The sequence below is a fragment of the Podarcis gaigeae genome (genome assembly GCF_964106915.1).
Source record: "Podarcis gaigeae genome assembly, chromosome: 11".
Lineage (NCBI taxonomy): Eukaryota > Metazoa > Chordata > Lepidosauria > Squamata > Lacertidae > Podarcis > Podarcis gaigeae.
The window spans coordinates 17,991,277-18,012,495 of NC_139687.1; the positions used below are offsets into that span (position 1 = coordinate 17,991,277).

Consider the following 21,219-nt stretch of genomic DNA (forward strand, 5'->3'; position numbering starts at 1 on the left):
AGCTAATGCTGATAAAAGTGGCATTAAGGCTCCATGCATTTCTTTAATGTTTTGTGAAGAAGAGATAGGCTGTTGTCTGCACTTTCTTCCTATTTCCCTCATAACCTTTTCCTTTCATTTCATAGGGTAGATATGGTTTTACAGGTGTAAAACTAAAATTTCTCACTACTGAATATTCGCATAAACGTTCAAACTATGGACCATTACTTTTATTTTGGAAGCCTATTATATAGGATGTGGTTTGGAAAATATCACATAAACACTACATATATGCATTGCTTTTGTTAAACCCTGTTTAAGGTATGACACAAATATACCGTATTTGAAAAAGCACACAGACATGGAAATGTTCCAAGCAGTGCCGGTGCCAGGCTATTTTGCACCCCAGGCAAGGCTTACATCACCAAAAAAATATTGCTAACTTCAGTTTTCAAAAACTGATGCCATGTAGAAATGATAACATTATTCAAAATATAAATTTCTGATATTTTATTTTTATATTTTGAATAATGTTATCATTTTTACAAGCCATGTGTTTCTGAAAATTGAAGTTAGCCTTTTTTTGTTATAGAACAAAAAATAATCTGTATAAAACTGTGTCCGCAAGGTCAGTACTGCGCTCCTCTGAGGTCTGTACTCTACTCAGCTGCCTAGTTTTCCTAATGATATCACCCGCCCTGGTTCCAAGGACAATTGTTGCTAGTGGTATCATTACTACATGCCAGACCACAATCCTGAAATCAATTAAACCAGGATCCTTGAACCCTGGTTTAGTTCCATTGCCTTCTATAAACTATACCACTTGGTTACGTCAATCCTTACACCTCTGAAAGCAATACAATTTGCTTTTGAGTAAGTATGTGTAAGACAGAGGAGCACATGCAAAAAATTAATTGTTTTGTGGACTGCACTGTAATTGAAATGTGAGATGAAAAAGATACAGCCTAGAGTGGACACCATCTTAGATAGGAAAATAGCTCAACAACATGTTTCCCACTACAAAGGGGTGGAAATTCAAGGAAGCCTACTCCATGGGGGGGGGGGGTGCAATTTTACAGTATTTGTTTGAAAGCATTTATGAACCACTGAATATTTTTTTAAAATCTCTAATCAGTGTACAACATAAGATCAATAAACAATATCATTAAAACAAAAATATAACATAAAACCAGTAAAAGAACATAAAAGAACCAGTAAAAGCACATAAACAGAGTTTCAGGGAATTCAAACAAATAAAAACAGAGCCTGGTTTCATGGGTCAAGGAAAGCTTGGCACTATCATTTGATTTATACTAATCTTCTTTAAGCAAAATCAATAATAAACCCAATAGATTGTTCCTTATAAAGAATGAAGACATGCTGGCTAGCCCCAAAACTAAACTTGCAACCATTCTTTCCCCGCCACCCAAAAAACCCCCTCCCTCTAACCTTTCATTATAGCCTCTTTAAGATTTCTTTTACTGTATGAATCTGGGGGGGGGGGGGGGAATCTTGTTGGAAAGTCTTAAGATTTAGGAAACGACTGATCAAGATTTCAGTTACTTTTCAGAGCAGACCCTTGATTCTGGAATAATTTGTTCCCTGCTGACAATCTTTTAGATGTGTAACCTCCTCCCAGCTTCCTGATTATTAATGGCTCTCTTGGAGACACCATGTCTACGGAACAGCTTCAATTAAATGAAGCCAAAGCATCTTTTTTACTCCAGCCAGGCAGCTTTAAGATCAAACTTCTGCACTCTGCCACTAGATATGTAACATCATTCACTTTTACACATACATGAGGGTTTTAGAACCTCTGATAAAACATAAAAATATGAGATAGGCATACATGCTGGAATCAATAGCTTTTTTGGGGGGGACACTCTTTGCTCCTTTCCTGTAAAAGAAATAAAAACGAGTACTGTACTACAAAAAATTAGGGGGGTGGGATGTAGACTACATAAATGCCAATTGTTTCCCAGCTCTAAGAGTAGATTCCACCTGTGGAAACTATGCTAATAGACAAATAAACAAGTGATCTGCTTGACTTATGTAAAGAATGTGCTTGTTTTATGCATTTTCCTTATTTATACTGAAACTGCATATCCAGAAAGACTGACAACAGTTTCTGTAGCCAGAATTGCTAGCATATATAGTCATAAAATTATTACAAATGTCTTGGCTATTTACTCTGAACACTATCTAAGCTACAAGCATTATTCATGATGTAATATAAACCCAACTTCACAATTTGCTGAATTCTACTATATTCCAAAAGGCATTCCAAGATTATCTGAGTACATAAATATATGTTTGCCTTGATTTCAGAGTAGGTCTGTAAAACTGAATTTTACAGTATTTTTATTGTGTCCCCAGTATTTAGAATGCTATTTAAACGCTGACCACAATGTTCCATTTTTTAAAAAAGCATACCATTCAAATCCTAAACTCATTATTTGGAAGTAACTGAAACAGTTCTGCTCAAGTATTTAGGAGTCAAGCATACCTCTAAATGAGTTTATACATAAATTTCATTCAGATTAATTGAAAACTAAATGTAAGGTGGCCCAGTCCCATTCAGTGTAAAGAAGTAGCTCCTATTGGCTTCAGTAGAATTTGCATCATACAATTCATAACATGGATACAAATTGTATTAATTTTAGTTAACACTACTTCTAAGCAGCGTGCACTTAGAAACTAAACAGATGTACATCTAAATCCAATGCACCACTGTATAAGTCTGTTCCACTGAAATCAGTCTGCTTACCTGATGTATAAAGACTGCTTTTCGCAATGTGAATATTTGTTTCAAAATAATAATAATAAATTGGTAAAGTGTAAATGGTGCAATTAGCCTTTTAGCTACAGCTATACAGATCAGAAAGATGTGCAATTTATCTGCTCCCTGGTCCATTTACAAGAAACTGGAATTTACACATGTAATACACTGCTCAGGACAGATATTAGTATTTCCCTTTTTTAAAAAAGAAAGAAAGGGAGAAACCGCTCATTTCCAAGGAAATAGAAATGGGGGAACCTACATTTCAAAGCAAACAAAGTGATACAAAGGAAGAGATCAGCAATCTGTATGAATAATTAGTTATAAAGAGAAAACTGCAACATAGGCCACATCCTGATATACTGCATTTATCAAGAGAATATTCTAATACCGTAGTCCGAACCTGCTGTTAGATGTAGAGAAATCCAAGAATCTTGAAACCAGGAGATTTTAATTGAGGTTCCTTATGGTGCATGTGAAACTACTACTGTGACTTTGACATAAGTAACAGAACAAGTCTGATATTTTCAGAAGATCTGTCATGAAGGGCAACAAAGAGTCGGAGACATGAGGAACTGCTTCTTCCCTACATTTTTGACCACAGAATTACCGTATTTTTCGCTCTATAACACGCACCAGACCATAACACGCACGTAGTTTTTAGAGGAGGAAAACCAGGGGGAAAAAATCTAAACGAAATAGTGGATATATGATTTTTGTGGTTCATGCTGTGGCCACAGGCATGTGATCTGACAGTGAGTTTGGAGTAGCCCAATGCAAAAATCCTGAGGATCCATGTGGATCCATGCTTTGTAACCACAGAGGAGGGAAGGAAGGAGAACCATGGATCCTCTGCTCACGACTGCAGCAGATCCCCCCCGCCACCCGCAGGCATTCGCTCCATAACACGCACAGACATTTCCCCTTACTTTCTAGGAGGAAAAAAGTGAGTGTTATGGTGCAAAAAATACGGTAACTCTTGAAACTAGAAGGAGCTGTTCTGTTTACTTCAGTAGGCTTTTTGAACAGGCTCCTAATCAGCAAGAGGAAAAGGTAGAAGATTGTCACAATATATTGGATAGACAATTAAATAGTGGCAACTTTTATTGCAGGGGAAATTTATTCTGTAAATTAAGAAATAAGTTGCAGTAAAAGCATTTGAATGGGGTTCATGGTGCATTTTAAGGCTGCGATCCTACACACACACTTTCCTAGGGATAAGTTCCCATTAAACTAATGAGACTCACTTTTGAATAGACATGTACAGAATTGCACTGCAAAAGTCTCATGCAAGAATTTACACTTACAGCACAGTTCTATTCATATCTACTCAAAAGTAAGTCCCACTGAGATCAATGGAGCTTACTCCCAAGTAACTGGGTATAGAATTGCAGGCTTGACTAAAGCCATGAGCGACTATATATTTAATTCAAGAGTAATTTTGTTGGTGTGAATTCACATTACTGACATAAAGAAATGGGGATTTTGATTGAAGATCACTTGGTGGTGGTGCGGAGTATCCAAAAATGTTCAAAAGGAATTCACATTATTCTTCCTTAAATCCCCACATTGTGTCAATAGGAGAATGAAAAAGAGAGAGAAAATTTATCATTTCCTGGGGGAACTGTTAACAAAGGTTTCTTACATGATCCTCTTAGGAAGAATCAGTTGTAAACAAACAAACAAAAACCCAAATACATTAGGGTTGTCAGTGAATTAGAGGTTTTTAGTCGATTAACTGTCGTGTTTTTTTACCAATTAATCAATTAATTAACTGGATGCAGTAAGCATTACACTTCCTCAACAGAGATCATAGCAGTTGATGACAATAACATTTTTTCTTGATACGCACAATGATTCCGAGTATGATTAAAAAGGTAAAGGTACCCCTGCCCGTACGGGCCAGTCTTGCCAAACTCTAGGGTTGTGTGCTCATCTCACTCTATAGGCCGGGAGCCAGCGCTGTCCGCAGACACTTCCGGGTCACGTGGCCAGTGTGACAAGCTGCATCTGGCGAGCCAGCCCAGCGCAGCACACGGAATGCCGTTTACCTTCCCGCTGGTAAGCGGTCCCTATTTATCTACTTGCACCCGGAGGTGCTTTCGAACTGCTAGGTTGGCAGGCGCTGGGACCGAATGACGGGAGCGCACCCCGCCGCAGGGATTCGAACCGCCGACTCAGCAGTAATTCCCATGGAGTTCAGCAGGCTTTACTTCCAAGAAAGTGTGCTTAGGACTGCTGCAATCCACCGAACCCAAGTCTCACTGAACTCAGTGGAAGTTACTTCTGAGTAAACATACAAACTTTTGTCCTACATATAACAGACTTTACTGCTTGGAAAAGCAGCATAACAACTATGCCAGAATAAAAAGCAATAGGTGGATTGGACCCCACATAATATGAGTCAGACCCATTGGTCCATCTAGCTCAGTGCTGTTTGCACCAACTGCCAGTAGCTCTCCAGGGCTTCAGGACGGTTCTCTTCCAGTCTTACCTAGAGATACTGGGAATTGAATTGAGACCTTCTGCATACAAGGCAGATGCTCTCCACTGAGCTTCCCATCTGCAAGTTTATACAATAAGAATATATATATATATCACGCCATCAACGCTGTAGAAGTCATTATTGTTCTCCAGTGCTTTTTATTTAAAAAAAAACCCCAACAACACTAGAAGTCACTGAATTGGCTACTAATAAAATATGTTAACTTCTCTTATCCATTAATAGTTTAATCTCTTCCGTCTTAAAATGTGCATGGTTATCTCTACCGTCCCAATTTTACAAACAAGGAATGCCTTGTGTTACCTGTTATTTAACTGTTCGAACATACCTGCACAAATAAATAGCGGTATAATTGTCTCAAATCCAACAGTTAATTTTCAACAGTACATAAACACCACCATCATACAATAAAAATAAAAACACCTAATGAAAATACAGGGGCAGACTTTGGTCTTAATTTTCAGCAGCTCCCTGTGCGAGGCCAAAATTAGGCGCCCTCCCCTACGACCTTTTGCCTTCTGTTCTGCATGTGCACTACATCATAGTTGTGATGCCCTTCAGTCACCCCTCAGTTCAGTGTGGGGTAACCAGCACCCAATCTGCCTTTTGAAAATACTTGTGATACTGCTATGCAACGAACCGACCATTCACTAAATCTTAAAGAGTTTGGCATCTAAGGATGCGTCTTACTAAAGTCAGCTAATCTATGGCAACATACACAATCAAGCATTTTCACATACTACACAATTTTTTTAAAAAAGGCATTTTTGAGTTTCATGTGTGCCATGTTCGAATGTCGCCCATGTAAGAAAGAAAGCAAAAGCAAACACACATTTTTACTCAATGTGTATTTTATATTTACCATACTTTTCCATGTGTAAGACTAGGGGGTTTTACTTTAAAATAAGGTTAAAAATCTGGATAGCGCATGTGTCCATTTTTTAAATTTGGGGTCCCCAAAAGTAGGGGGCATCTTATACATGGGGACGTCTTATACACGGGAAAATATGGTATATTCCGTATTAATTTAAGCAAATACAATTTAGTCCCATCTACAAAGTTTAAGTGAATTTTATGGGGAAATATCTACCCTTTTAATAGACACTGGCACAGTATAACTGCTCGACACTAAAGGGTTGGTTGAAATCTATATATTTACTTCATTTCTAACTCACACAAACCTTGAGCAAAAGATGGTCAAGCTTTTTCATCATAAAAAAGCCAGGAGTTCTTAAAACTACATAAAATATGAAGCTAAAACTACACAGGATATACAAATAATACAATGTCACATCTTGGGCTACGAACATTCCTACTTTTAATAAAACAGGGTACACAACTTTTTGGAAATATTCAGGGTCAGGCGTCTGAGGCAAGAGGGCTTCTGAAACAAAATGAAACCTTCAATCATGCCTCCCAAAACAACCTTGCTATTTTTATATAAGGCATCAATAGGATCAGATAATTAGCCATTCCTCCTGTAGTTTTCACAAGTATGCATTTTTGTAAGACAAAACTGCATGGGAACCGTGTTAGACAAGAAGTGTCTGCTCTTGACATAGCCATAGAGCAGGCATAGGCAAACTCAGCCCTCCAGATGTTTTGGGACAATTCCCATCATCCCTGACCACTGGCCCTGTTAGCTAGGGATGATGGGAGTTGTAGTCCCAAAACATCTGGAGGGCCGAGTTTGCCTATGCCCGCTATAGAGTAAGGATGGAGAACCTCCCCCCAGATAGTACTGGATTTCTACTCCAATCATCCCTCACCATTGGCCATCCTGGCTGGGCTGCTGTGAGTTGGAGTTCAATAGTATCTGGAGGGCCCATAGGTTCCCCACGCCAGATTTAGACCTTCTCACTTGAGCTGTTTCTTTCTTGGTGACCTGTCTTCCTACAGTTTTTCAGCTGATCTGCCCCTGTGTCTGTTCTTTCTTTTTCAAAACAAGCTAACAAAAAAAAACCAAGATATGAAATGCAACCACTCGTTTCAAGTATCATCTAGCTCTGCCCGAATTGGGCAATCTGATTTTCACTAGCTGAACTTTAGCACGATACTAAACATAAATACAATACTAAAAGGTGAAAGCAAAGAAGTGAAAGCCATAAAAAATGAAAACAAGAAAACAGTGTTCCAGTTTCCTCTTGATAATGTGTCATGTTATGTTGCTCAAAAGAAATTTGAATACGTCTTTAAAAAGTAATAAATGCATAGGTAGCCTTAGGTCCAGGATGCTGTAAATCTTTGACCTACGGTCACTAATGTATTCTTTTGTGCATTTTCCCCTTGTTAATAGCATGCATATTCCTTTAGCCTGGATAATTTTGCTAAAATGTGTTGATGAAGAAGTTGCCATTCACTAGTCACAGAAAGCAAATACCTAGCACTTCATATTCATGAAACGGACAACTTGTTAATTGAGAATATATTCTGGCTTGTTTGCAAGGCAGCTGACTGATGTTGCAATCAAAAAGTGTTACTCCAGTGCATTTTCTTGTCATAGAATTGTAGAGTTGGAAGGGATCCTGAGCATCATCTAGTCTGACCCCCTGCAATGCAGGAATATGCAGCTTTCCCATACCGCGATCAGACCTGTAACCTTGGTGTCAATTTCCTTATTCTTAAAGTCTGATCTTATGGGGAAGCAGGTTTGTTGCCAAGACTATAACCAAATATAACTTCACAACCTGAATGTGACTGAACCCCACCCAAAAATATCAGCCAAAGAGTGTCATGAGTTCATTTATTTTTTATGAATTGTACTCAGCGCGCCCCAACTTCAAACACATACTCCTGATTGTAGGTACAACTCCTCTGAACAGCAAAGTTGACAATAATTTGCCACAAACTGTCCAATTCTTAAACCAAACAACTTCCCCCTCTCCCAAAGTCCTGCCCTATATAAGAGGTATACTTTGAGGCTAGCCTGCCTTTTGATTTATTAATAAATAACATAGTTTTCTGTACTAGCTGTGTTAACTCAAAATAATCACCAGAATAGTGTCTTGTAGTCAAAAACGGCAAGATAATTATAGGGATTTAATTTGCAATTCATACCTCTAGGGTATTTTTCACTTGCTAATATTTGGTTGAAAAACCATGACTCCAAAAATCACAATGAATCACTTGTAAATGAAAAAAAAAATAATAACAAGCCTTCAAATAAGCTTCTTTTTTTTAAATTATTAGTTCTTGAACAGGAGTCCCCACCCTAAATATCATTATCAGCAACCAACTTCTGAAACTGAGGAAGTTTCAAAAGTATTTCGTGATCCAGCATGGGTTTGTTCCCCCTTTTTCCTATATATGACTTGACTAATAACTACATACAGCAACAACAAATAATAGAAACACACCAAAATTTTGTTTTTAGCAGTTACAAACCACCCAAAGTTTTTGGATAGCATCAGATGGCAATGCAATAATGCATTACAAGCTAATAACTACAGGAACCCAACATGTTCTGGTTCTTTGATATTTTGCACTTGGGGTGGGATTTGATATTTATTTATAATTCAATATTCAAGTTACGCCCCGCTCTGAAGGGGCCCAAGGTTGGCCAACATCCCCTGAACGTCTAAAAAAAAAGCAATTATCGTACACAAACCTTAGAACAGGTCTATTCCAAAGAAAATGTACCTGTGGTTTAAAAAGTCTTCTCCATTTTGCACCTGGTGCTGTTGTACTGATGTGAAAAAAGAGGGCGAGGGGAAATAAAAATAAGAAAAAGATTGGGGGGAAGCAAAGAGGCACCCCAGTGTGTTGCCCCACATAGCCAGGACAGGGAGGCCCGTCTGGGGAACCTGAAGAGAAGCCCCATTACCTGAAACAGAGGCAGGAAAGCGAGTGACTAGGCCTCTTCCGAGGCCCAAAGGCAAGCAAGGCCCGCGTTTTCGAGGGAAACAGGCCTTCCTTCGGGCTCCTCTTGGGGACGCCCTTGGGCCCTCGGCCCGAAGAAACGCCCTCAGAGGGGAAACTCTGCCGCCCGGCTCAGCGGCCTGTGGGCGAATAAGCGACCCTGGGAGGCGGCTCGGCGTCTCCCTCAGACTCCGCGCGAGGCAGCGGCGGCGGCAGCAGGTGATCCTATTGGTCAAGATGCTCTCGGCCACCTGAGCCCCAGGTGCTTCCGCGGAAGCAGCGCGCAGGCAAGGGAGGGGAGAGCGCAGGAGGTGGAGATCTAATCCTAAAGCGATCCCTAAATCTCAAGGGCGATGCAAAACTCAAATGATCCCGGGAAAGGAGGGAGAGATCCATAGGAGGCCCCCCATGAAATATGTGAGCCTCCCCCCTCAAAAAAGTTGATTCAAATAGTGTGCACGCGCCGCCTCTTGTGATCGATTATGCGGAGCGATTATCACCCCCCCCCATATTTGATTATGTGATTATTAGCACACACACACCCCAAATATTTTATTCAAGTTAGCACCCCTGAGCTGAAGAGATCGGTTGTCTAGCGAGGAGTTATCTGCCGTCCAAGGACCTGTTTTATTATGAGGCTCCTCCGCCGGAAAGACTTGCGCGCTGCTTGGAGAGCCCGCACAGGATCGGGCTGCCCATCTCGAGTTCTCGCAGCCAGGATCCGGACATGTACACCGGTTAATCCGGGGCATCTGGATCTGAGCAGATGCGGGATTAGACGGGTTCTCTCCAAATCCGTGCAGCTCACTCGAGAGAAGTTTTGGTGGGCACTATTATGCATATCAAAATAAATGTTGATGGTTTGCAATGTAGAGGAGCCATTTTAACATAGCTAAGCCTTTCCATTTCAGGAAATTAAATCATTATGCTTAACGGGGGTGGGGGTGTCCATTGCACGCTTGCCACGCCACTGCCTCCGTTTAAGTGTGTGCATATATACGGAACCATCTGGTGACTTTCTTACCTTAGTTGTTTTATGGGGGGGGAGGGCAGGGAAATGAATGAGAAGAGGAGAGACTACGAATTAAGCGGCTTTTGTGCGAAGCCATGTGATATGCTGGGAAAATGCGTGTGGATAGAGCGCGTGTGTATTTTGTGTGTGGGAGAGTGCATCTCGCCTCCTTCGATCGCGCGTATGAATGAATTAAATTTCGGTGTCAGGTATCAGAAGGTTAGGAGAATATTGTGTGTAGATAAACCTTGCCACCCCCTTGGCCCTGGGGGAGCCCCATATACAATGTGCGGATGATGAATGGGCTTTGGGAGAGGAGATCGAAGCGAGGGCCGCATTGCCTCCACTCTCTCCTACAAAACTATAGGGCAATTAATTGTGCCTTGTCCCCTCATCCTTCATCTCCTTGTGGCACATATCGATGGAGATTACTGCTGATGGACCATTTTATCACCTTAAATAAACAGTCACCACCTTTTCTAACCTCAATCTAATATATGGGCCGCGAGCTGCTCTCTTTATGGGTGCTGCTGCTGCTGCTGCTACTGCCGCCGGCGAAACGGATGATGATGGAAAGTAGCTAAATCAGAGGCGTTAGTAGCAATTGGGGAAAATGCGGATTTAAAACGTAAAAGGCAAGGGACGGTCCACATTCCGCAGAGCGTTGCTGCGGGCAAACGCTCCTGCCGTTCGATCCAGTAGGACGGACAATGAAACTGCTCTCTTGCATTACTTTGACACGATTCAGAGCAGCTGGGGTCAGAAAGATCCCTTTCTTTGTTGTCGGCGTTTCAGTGCAAGGGAGGAAGAAGAGCCGCGCCACCTCCAGTTCCGAAAGCTGCAGCGCAAGGACATAAAATACATGGATCTCTGTTGCGATCCTAAAGACCATGTCGCCTCAAACCCAAAATCACTGTCTTCCATTCGGGATTAATTAATGCGGAGTAGGTTTTTAATCCTTTCTTCTGCACGTCACGATAATTAAAAATGAATTAAAAGCCCCGTTTCTTCCATAGGTAAGAATCGAAACATCAAAACATTTACCCCCCTAAAGTGAGTAGGAGCCAGGACATTTCAAAGACTTTGACGTCAAATCCCAACTGGAGTTATTTGATTTGAATGTCAGCCTTCAGTAAAAAAAAAATCTGGCATATCACACAGCCTTTTGAGCCTTTTTTTGCGCCTCGTGTGAAGTTTGTTCATACAAGATAGAAGCTTAAAAAGAGGTTTCAAGTGGAAGGCGCTTTCTGGCCAAGACAGATTTATTTCGCAGTCGCCTTTAAGACCAATACAAGCTTCAGGCGTGAAAACGCCCTAAGTTGCTCAGGATCATGGGCGTGAATCTAGACATTAAAATGCACAACTGCCGCTTTATTTAAGCAAAATCCCATTTGATTTCCAATCCTAATGAGTCAGACTGTGACAATTTATTAGCTAGAAATGTCTCCACTTGAAACAATAACATAAATCACTTTTCCTTTTTTCCCCCCTTAAAAAAATACCCTCAAACAGATCCTCTTTGGAAATTGACTCCTGGCTAGTACCTATTGAATAGTCTCTCAAATAATCTATATCTGTGATTGAGGAGCCCTAAATTAGTTAAAACCTACTCCCATTTACCTGGGAGTAAGTTCTACCGAACTCCGTGGAACTTACTTCTGAATATGCATGATGGCGCTCTAACGAAGCAATACTTTGCACGTCTACTCAGAAGTAAGCCCCATTCAGTTCAATGTTGTTTGGCGCCTCCAGGATTGTTAAACCTCATCTACCCAAACAGAACACTCACAGTGAAAAAGTAGAATATTTTGCTTTACATTTACGCACGATATGAATTGAGAAAAATTAGCCATTCGTGGTACATGTCGGAATGTCCACAGGTATTCTCACACTGGGATCCTCATCATCTCTAGTTTATGACTTTTTAAACAGTACTATACAATAAAAGATATTCAGGTGAAACTAAGAGTCTTCTGCACTATTCCATTTGCAATTAGCATATGTCGATATTAATCATAATCATAGTCAAAGGTTGACGGAATCTGGTTATGTGAGATACAATGCAGCAAGCTTTATTTCCCCGACACAAACCTCATTATCCTTTAAAATTATGGTACACATTCGGACCACAGAGCATCTGGACTGAACAAGGTTTACCAGCATCGGGTTAGGTGTCCCAGTTAAGCCAAACGACTTGGACTCAATGATGCTGAGTCTGCTATCCTTACTTGAAACCTTCAGTGGACAAGAGACCCATCGAAATGTGTAAATGTGCTTCAGATAAGAGTGCAAAATCCAATAACCTGCCGTAGTTCGATTACAAGGGCAAACTCTGCATTTTTAATTTACTGGACTCTCCACTTTTTAAAGAATGTAAGAGAGTTTCTGGTCAATCAACATGAAATTAATGGGAGGCGAGGTCGGATAAATGGAGCTAAAATCAACTCCAACAGGTCATCGTGTTCCGTACGATGACCGCCCACCCTTGCAGATCTGATATATATTTCTGGCGCCGAACTTCAGAATTTAGGGAACCCGTTCCAAAAGCCAGCGCGCTTTCACAAGATGAGGGCTGAGAGCTCGCTTTAGTGTGGAATGCGTCACTTGTGCATGCTGTTACGGCGGGCACGTCGCGTGTACAGCTAGCCAATGGGCACATTCAAAACGGGAGGCGCGCGAAATTGCAAAGCAAAACCAACTCTCCACAACCAGCAGCCTGTGAAAAGAACTCCAAAGGCGCGTTAATGTGGGCTGGACTACCGTTCTGTGATTCCTTTTAGGCTCTGCTGCAGTCACTCCTGGCCCGACAACTGCTTCCATAGCCCAGCGATCCCCGCTGCAAATCAAAACTAGTCTCAAACCAAAGACAGTCCACCACTCTCTGGCCAAGGATCTCCACCTTCCCGTGCCGAAAATCCCTTTATCTTTTGACCGTCCCTATATCCTCTGAAAATGGAGATCCTCCTCTCCATATTTGTGAACTCTGGAAAGGCACCACTTCTGATCTCCGACAGTAACGAGAGATACCAGACCACGAGACGCGTGGGAAGAGGGTTTTGTGGCACATTCGGGGGGTGGGGGAAAGAGGAGAAACAGACGGGCTCACTAACAACGGGCTCGATCCACCACCCTTCGACACAGCCCCGAGCCCTTGGAGCTCGGGCGAGATGGTCTGGCCAAACCCTGAGGTTGTGCGTTTGAAACTAGGAAGGGTCTCAGTTCGGAGCTGCTTCCAAAGAAATCGGAACGGGCTAATAGGTAGGGATGAGTAAGGAGGGATCAACGCATTGGGATTTGGATTAGGGAGCGGATTGTGGAGCAGAATGGGAGCCCATCCTAGAACTAGGCACGCTCCAGTTCCCTGGCACGCCCAGGGCTTGAACCCGCGCGGAGCTGCGTTCGCCAGCAAATCCGATGGTTCCTCGCCGCGTCGCGATCCCGCGTGGACCACGTGGAGTATTTTACATCAAGTACCACTGGCCTTTACAAAGCTCTTTCTCTAAGTGCTGGCGAAGGAAGCACGAATTGGCCTTTCTGAGGTCACCCTTTGTTTTACCTTTCCTGCTCTCTTGCAAGCCCTTTATCTTCTAGATTTACCGAGCTCTGTCTCTGAAAAGTAAGCCGCGTACTGTAGGCCATTAAAAGCGCGTTTCAGAGCCCATTAATTTATGAGTCTGTAATTTATGGGAGCAGATTTTCTCTCTCTCTCCGCCCGAGAAAACACGGGCTGCGTCGCCTCTGGAGGCAAACGATGCGCTGAAATGCTCAGGTTTCCCACAGCCCATGATCGGGATCGCGAAACCTTTGCGTTTTGCGACACCGGCGCGAACCGAAAACCCACTTTGCGGTTAAAACGTCACATTTAATGTGCAAAGTTCCGGCTGAAATCCTCAACCCGCTTGCAACTGGAGGGTAAGCCCCATTGAACCCCATGGGACTCATATGTGGGGAAACATGCATATAGGATTGCGCTGTAAGGCTGCAATCCTGTACCCGCTAGATCTTGGTAGCACCGTTTACGGTTCCTAGGGCCGAGTAAGCAGGAGGATATTGATGAAGTCTCTAGTCCTATGAATACTTACCTGGGCTTAATCTGCACTGAAACCAGTGGGGCTTACTTCCAAGTAAAAGTGCATAGGATCGGACGGATCCTCGCCAGATTCAAAATACATTGAAGTAAATTCAGTGCGGCTTATTGCTAAGGAACTGTGTGTTTCGTGACATTGTTTCAATTAAAAAGAACCACCCGCGTTACCGTTAGCACTGGGAAGTTTCCTCAACTCGTTGGAAAAAATATATGTACAAACTTTCTAAGTTACATTGAAATTGCGTTTTTCCTGCTCCATGCACTGACCAGTGAAACCGGACTGTTTATGTTTAAACCGATTTCCATCCCATTTACGTCCAGCAAGGTTTAGAATGCAATTACTTCTGCTTAAACAAGTTGCGGACTTCTTTCCGCCAGTCCTTGCAAAGTCTCTGAGCTTGCCTCTTTCAGCCCAGAGCCCATTTACTCCAAATCTCCTCGTTTTGATAGCATTTGTTGTCATACAAATATTGTGAGGATCGGTTGTAAATTCATCCAAGTGCAAATATTGTTTAACCGTAGTTCGTGAAACTAGAAAAATACTTTAAAAAAACAAACCCTTATTTCAACAGGAGAAATAGTGTTTAAAAGCTACGCATGTACCATTGATAAGGTTGATTGCTCCTAACTATGCCAATAATAATACATAGTTATTTAAGACAGCTGAAAAGATTTTAAGCAATTCCAAAGGCGTACAAGTAAAGGAACATGCTGTAATTGAGAAAAGGGTATTTGGTCAAATCCACACTTCAAAAAATAAACGTAACAGGGCAATCCTAGGTGTGTCTACTCAAAAGTAAGCCCTACTCCGTTTAAACTTACAGCAGGGTAAGTGTACATGGGGTTGCAGCCTAAATCTCACGAGGGGGGCCTTTCGACTCCCCGATTTTGTTTTGTTTTAAGGTCAATGTGGCGGTCTCAGTAATTCTGAAATCCCCCATAGCATATTGGTTTTGACACCCAATTAGGCTTTTGACATTTATACTTTTGAAAACAAACTTCCTATGGAACGAACGTGCCTCGCCTTTGACGCTGAGAAGGCAAACCCAGCTGCGTTGTGCTACTGGCATGAACAAGGGCCGAAGGGGAAAGGATACAGTATTTTTAAAGGGACAAAAAAAAAGTAGTTCCCTTATAAAAAGCAAAACTTCTGTTTGCTTGTTCTCAGTGTAGAAAAAACATCTTCCACACATTTTAGCTTTCCATACAATATTTAAATAAAACATATTCATTTTTTTAAAAACAACAACCACCACCCTATTTTCAGCAAAGTTCTAGAAAACATTTGGTATGCAGCCGGTCACTCTCCAGTCCTGCTATAGCGCTAAGTGCTTCAGACGACCACAAAGTCCTGCCTTGCCAATGCCCCGTTTTTGGGAGTGGGACTTATTTCGGAGTATATGCTCTTGAGACTTTGGGGGAAGTTACAAAGTTTCCCAGCGATCATCTGGGGGCATTCTGCAACGAGGGGGCGTCTAAAGGCCGCATCTTGAAGTGTTTTATTTAGTTCCAAGTAGTAATTCTAGGAGAGTCTGCGTGTGCTAGATGACCAATTCTGCTTGGGGTGCCCTTAATTTAGGCTGCAATCTCACGCACGCAAAATCTCTGAGACTACGCCCCACTGCAGGGCTTAGTTTTGAGTCAAGGGCTTAATTATTTTATTCTTATTATTCGTACCACGCCCATCTGACTGGGTTGCCCCAGCCACTCTGGGCGGCTTCCAGCACATATAAAAACATAATAAAACATTGCGCATTAAAAGCTTCCCTACAGGGCTGCCTTCTAAAGGTTATATGGTTACTCATCTCCTTGACGTAAGCTCCTTTTTCCATAAGCTCTCTTGAGTTCAGTGGCTCTCTCACTTTTGAGAGTGGGTCCTTCTTTCTCTCTCCCCCCCCCCAATATTAAACATTTGCACCCCAAACTTTAGCCAAAGTGGCTGTGCCCTGCCGCGCGTCGGAAGGGTTGGGAGGGGAGTACATACGGTTGTTGGGGTCCCCGGTGTGCTGGTTGAGTGGAATGATCTCCATGCGCTGCTGCCCATACAGGTAATAGTCCAACTCCTCGGCGGTGCAGCGAAAGCGGGCCGGCGCCCTCTCGCCGCCCTTGGCCACCCCGCTGCCTCCGCCCAGGTCCTTGGTCTGCAGGAGAGCGACCGGGGCTCCCGTCGGGGACTCGGAGCTCTGAATCGGTCCAAAGACGGGGATCTGCGCCACCGGCAGCGCAGTCAAGCTGGCCAGGGAGGCGACGGCGCACGAAGACGGGGCGGACGACGGTGTAGAGGAGGAGGAGGAGGAGGAAGACGACGACGAGGAGGACAAGGAAGAGGACGAGGACGCCGCCGACGAGAGAGAGGCCGGCAGCGGGCGGAGGCTGTCAGCATGGGTCTCGACGGCTCTCTCGGGCGCCTGGAGGTGACCTAGCAGCCCGGCGCCGCCTTTGAGCTGCTGGCTGCTGTGCGGGAACAGCTGCTGCCAGTGCTGGAGGTACGCGGGATCCACCTTGAGGAAAGCCGATCCGCCGGGATCGCCGGGCTTCAGCATCTCTGCGAGCCTGGAGGAGAGGAAGGGGGAGAGGGAGAGGGGAGAGAAAGAGCCGTGAGAGGCGCCGTCGGGACTTTGCGCTCCGCAAGGCGTCCGGCGGTGAGGGGCTCAGAGTCTGAAGGATGCTACTCCCGACGGACTTCGACCCTTCAGCAGCCGCTCCGCGAGGGAGAGGAGGCTCATTTGGTGCCCGCCAACGGCTCAACGTCTGCCGCGATCCTGAGTTTCAGGGGGGGGGGATGGGGAGGAAAGCGACCCCGGGGCATCCACTCTTGCCAGGGATCTGGCCTCCCCACCCCCAAGTTGCTCCCAGGCGAGTAACATTCTGGATCGCGTTTGAACTACCCACCTCCTTCCGCCGCCCCACCCCGGACCGTCCCATCCTGCCAAGTTCTGGGGCGAGGGAAGTCCCCACGGACTTCTAGGGACCGAAGATCTTAAAGCGAAAGGGGAAGCGCGCAGCCAGCCAAACGCGCCAGGCCACTTTTCTCCCCAGCGTCCCGGAGAGAAGTTGGCGCGCGGCAAGGCAACTTGAGCAGAAGGCGAAGGATCCCGCCAGATCTCTTACCCTGATCCCCCAGCTATCCATCCTCCCGCCCGCCTCTCTTTTACCTGGATCTCTTTGTGGGCTACCCGGATCTGAAGGCGCGCAGGGCTCTTCTCTCCCCGAGGAGATCCAGGGTCGTGGAGGGGAAGGAAAGTGGGGGGCGGTGGGGAAGGGGGGCTGGAGAGATGATGTTCCCGAAAAGCTCCGCTCAAGCAGCGGGAGAGGCGCCCGAGCGGGCTTCGGACGGCGGGGACGTGGGAAGGCTGTCCCGCGTGGAGATCTCCAGCGTCTTCCTCGCTAGCTCTCGCCGCGGCGCTCTACGGCAGGAGCGGCGGGGCTCCGCTGCGCTCGGCGCTCTGGCAGCCTCCGGGCGAGACACGTGGGTTTTACGACAGCACTAAACACAAGCGTGTGAGGGAGGCAGGAGGGAGAGGGAAGAGAGGGAGGGGGAAAGAGCGGCGGATCGGAGCGCTGCTTAAACTCGCAACACAACCCCCACCCTCCCCGCCGCGCGCAACCTCGCGTAGGTTAAGTTCAGAGCAGCCTGGTTCTTGAACAGGGCGAGAAAGCTGCTGCTGCTGCTCCCGTCGTTTGCCAGACGGCTGGAGGGAAGGGAGGGAATCTGCCTTAGGGGCAGGGTTGGGGGTCATTGGTAGACCTCTGGGTTCTGGAAGAGGGTGAAGCGTCCCCAGGAGCCAACTGCTAGGGGTCGAGGTCCCTTCGCCCCCCAATAAATATTTGACGGGGTAGTCCGCCCCCCCCCCAGTGGATGGCCAGTGTCCATTCAAATGGTGTGCCGTGTCTTGTGATCGATTATGTGGGGCGCGACTTACTTGCCCCTGCCTCCGTATTCGATTCAAGTTGGCACCCCTGAAAGTCTGCCAAGGCGAGCCCCTTCCCAGAGCCCAGGCTCCACCGAGCAAAACTTCGGAGTCCCCACCTCCCACCCCACAGATCAGCCTTGCTGGTCTCTGGGTGTCCCGTCGGCTCAGAGGTATTCCAGTGCTTGGCTTTCGACTCTCTCCCCCCACGCCCCGTCCCACCTTTCCCCATCTTCCACCCCCCAACCCCCCAGGTCTTAGCTGCCGAATAAAACCATTGGTTCATAACTTTCCCCTTGTTGGAAACAGGGAAATAAACACGGTCCTCTTTCAAAGCCAAACCGCTTTTTTTGCGATTCACAAGCCACTTGGGTCGGTGCCAGGAGAACGTACACCGAGCCGCTTCAAGGCCTAAGGAAGCGCCTTGTGGACTACGTCATTATGTTGACGTTGCAGGGGGTTGGGCTAGATGATCCTTAGGGTCCCTTTCAGCTCTGCAATTCTATTATTCTATCCCTTGGCCAAGAGCAGCTCCAAATGGAAGGTGCTAATCTATGCATCCATTTATCCATTCCTCCTGTCCCCAGGATGAAACAGTTTTTACAGAATAACTCGTGCAGCAAAGTGCGGAGCGTTTGAGGCGCAGTCGCCGGGCCTTTGCTCAAAACGACACATAAACGCCTAGCAGTTCGGAACTGGCGGTCGTGTGCACCGACGAACGCGCTTCTGCCCCCTTAAAGTCTTATTGGCTAAGTTAAACACGATGGGATTTCAGGCGAGGTCAACGTTTGAACCATTTTCCTGTACCTCAACCACCGCACGCTTTCCTTGGGTTGTTCATAATTCGGAGTATGAGCACACTGCGTGTAGCGTGTAAACCTAACCCAGAAAAAAAAGAATACATATGACAAACTTCCCCCCAACCAACTTCTGCTGTGCTTCCTTTGCAAGGCGGATAGATTGCGCGGGGCATTGATCTGCTTTAGCGCGCACAGCCTGTCAAAAAGCGCTTTCTGCTCAGACAGAAATGAATGGTTCCGCTTCTAGACCCGCTTCCCTGCGCCACGCGTGTCCGAGGACGCATGTTCCACGCTCCTCGTTTAGCAATGAATAATAGCCCACGCAGGCAAGTGTTTGCGGAGCCCGTGTCTCCTCCTGCCCCCCACCCCTTCCCGCACTGCTCCACACTCCTTGCTTTTTTTAGAGAGCCTGGGAAACGCCGGTGCTGTTTAGTTTTCGTCTGCGTCCAAGGCAAGACACTTTCACACAAATCTGAACAGAACTGCTAGGACAAAAGGCGGCGGCGGGGCAGAGCGAGAGAATGTTTTGACTGGCGTCACTGTGACAAGGTCATTCGTCATTTTTCGAAACAGATTGATAACACCTAAGTTAAAGGCAAACACGCAACTAAAGGGGGGCGGACGGAGGGACGGAGAAGGAACCAGCGCCTCTGATTTCTGAAATTTAAAGCTGGCTGATTGTCAAAGTCCTTTCGCTGCCCTTGATCATTCGATCGCCTCGAATATTACGAATTTCCACTCCTACCACCCTTCTAAGTCGTCATTTTCTAAAAAGAAAAAGTTCTGTTGCTCTTTTAAGCACGCGGGTGGAGGAAAGGGAGAGGGGACCCGCGAAAACAAGTTTTCTAAAACTCTTGAGTGTAAGACGGTCGATGATTCGCTACAAAACCAGGAATAATTCGAAGAGCTCCTGCAAAATTACTGCGTTGATCTAAACTCTGTCGCCGCTTTTAGGCTACGATCCTAGGCATAGTGACTGAAGAAGCAGGATGGGACTTCTTGCGCAAGTTTGAACTCTCAGCAACTTTTATTTTGCCTGAATTTCCTTTGTAACTGTATCGTTTTCAATCACTTATAATTTAACGCGTTAAGAATGACGACAGGCCCTTAGGTGGTCTCTAGGTCCGGGTCCAGTTCTCTGATTCCAACTATTGGCCTTCTCCTTCCATAAATACACTTTTTTTTTTTTTGCTAATAACCCTTCAGATGCGAAGGGAAAAAAGCGGGAGGAGGGAGGGGGAAACAAACCTCCAACTAGGATTGTTCATCTCCCTTCCTTGCGCTTAAATGCATTGTCAATAGCTGCATTTGTCTTACAGGCTGTTTGCAGGAGGGAGAGAGGCAGTCTGCGAGAACGAATCAAACGGATCCTTTCGGGATGCAATCCGCTCTCCTAGCCGGAGATCAGGGTTCCCTCGGAGATCCCGCACCATTAAACCCGAACTTTAAATAGGGGTTTATGCCGGATTAGTGCAAACCTACCCTTCGCTCCTCCTCCCAATTTCCTTATGAATTAAGGCCTCGGACGTTGCGGAACCGACGGCGCTTACTATTATTTGTGTAGGTCTTTCCGCTCTCTCTCGCGAAAGTTTGCGGCGGCTTTGGATCTGACCTGCACCGGCCACGTGTGTCCCTTCCAGCACCCCGATGACGTCTCTCGGTTCCCGAGCCAACCTTCTCTACTTTCCCGCTGTCATTCATGCAGCGAGGGACAAGGAGATCGATTCCCCTTTGCCCAGGGGATTGCTTTTCCTCTTTCTTTGCACAGAGAGGTACATAATTCAATCGGTGTGGTGATCCACGTTTCTTAAAAGTGGGCAAGGAATAGCCATGAAATATAATGGCCCAAATAAGATACCCAAGAATTGGGGAGACAAGGTGAAACACACACACACACACACACACACACACACTGCTGCTTAGGATTGTTAGGGTCAGCGCAGAAGCGAGAGCGCCTGGCGGTGCACGCGCATTTTAACAGGAGGCCGGTTCTGCGTCCGGATGCTCAGCGACAGGCGCGCGAGCAGAGCTTGACCCTTTCTCTCTGCGCTTTTCTCGCCAGACTGTTTGGTGCGCGCCAGCGCGCGTTGTGCCTCGCTTTCCTCTTCTTGATTTCCTTTAAATGTGCCTCTTCTCAGCGCGTGCTCTTACTTTCTCGCTAGTTCCTGCGTTTAAAGAGGCAGCAAAAGCTTATATCCTATGAACACCCGCTCACAACACGCACACGAACGCACACACCTGGCCTCTTCGCGCTGTCTTCCTCATCTGATTCCCCCCCCCCCCAAAGAAA

The 21,219-nt window shown here is 45.4% G+C and overlaps 1 protein-coding gene across 6 annotated transcripts in view; it reads right to left on the bottom strand.

Moving 5' to 3' along the window:
• Positions 1-21,190, bottom strand: part of PRDM6 (PR/SET domain 6) — a 107,205-nt gene extending 86,015 nt beyond the window's left edge. For 4 of the 6 annotated variants that reach the window (XM_083702361.1, XM_083702359.1, XM_083702360.1 and 1 more), the window contains exons 1-2: positions 17,374-20,790; positions 16,203-16,771 (exon numbers count right to left, since the gene is read on the bottom strand). In XM_083702361.1, coding sequence (XP_083558487.1) covers positions 16,203-16,761 — 559 coding nt within the window. In that variant the 5' untranslated portion in view covers positions 16,762-16,771; positions 17,374-20,790. Of the gene's footprint in view, positions 1-16,202; positions 20,791-21,167 lie in introns of those variants that run through there. The other 2 variants (XM_083702358.1, XM_083702362.1) reach the window with 2 other exon arrangements.
• Positions 21,191-21,219: the final 29 nt, after the last annotated feature.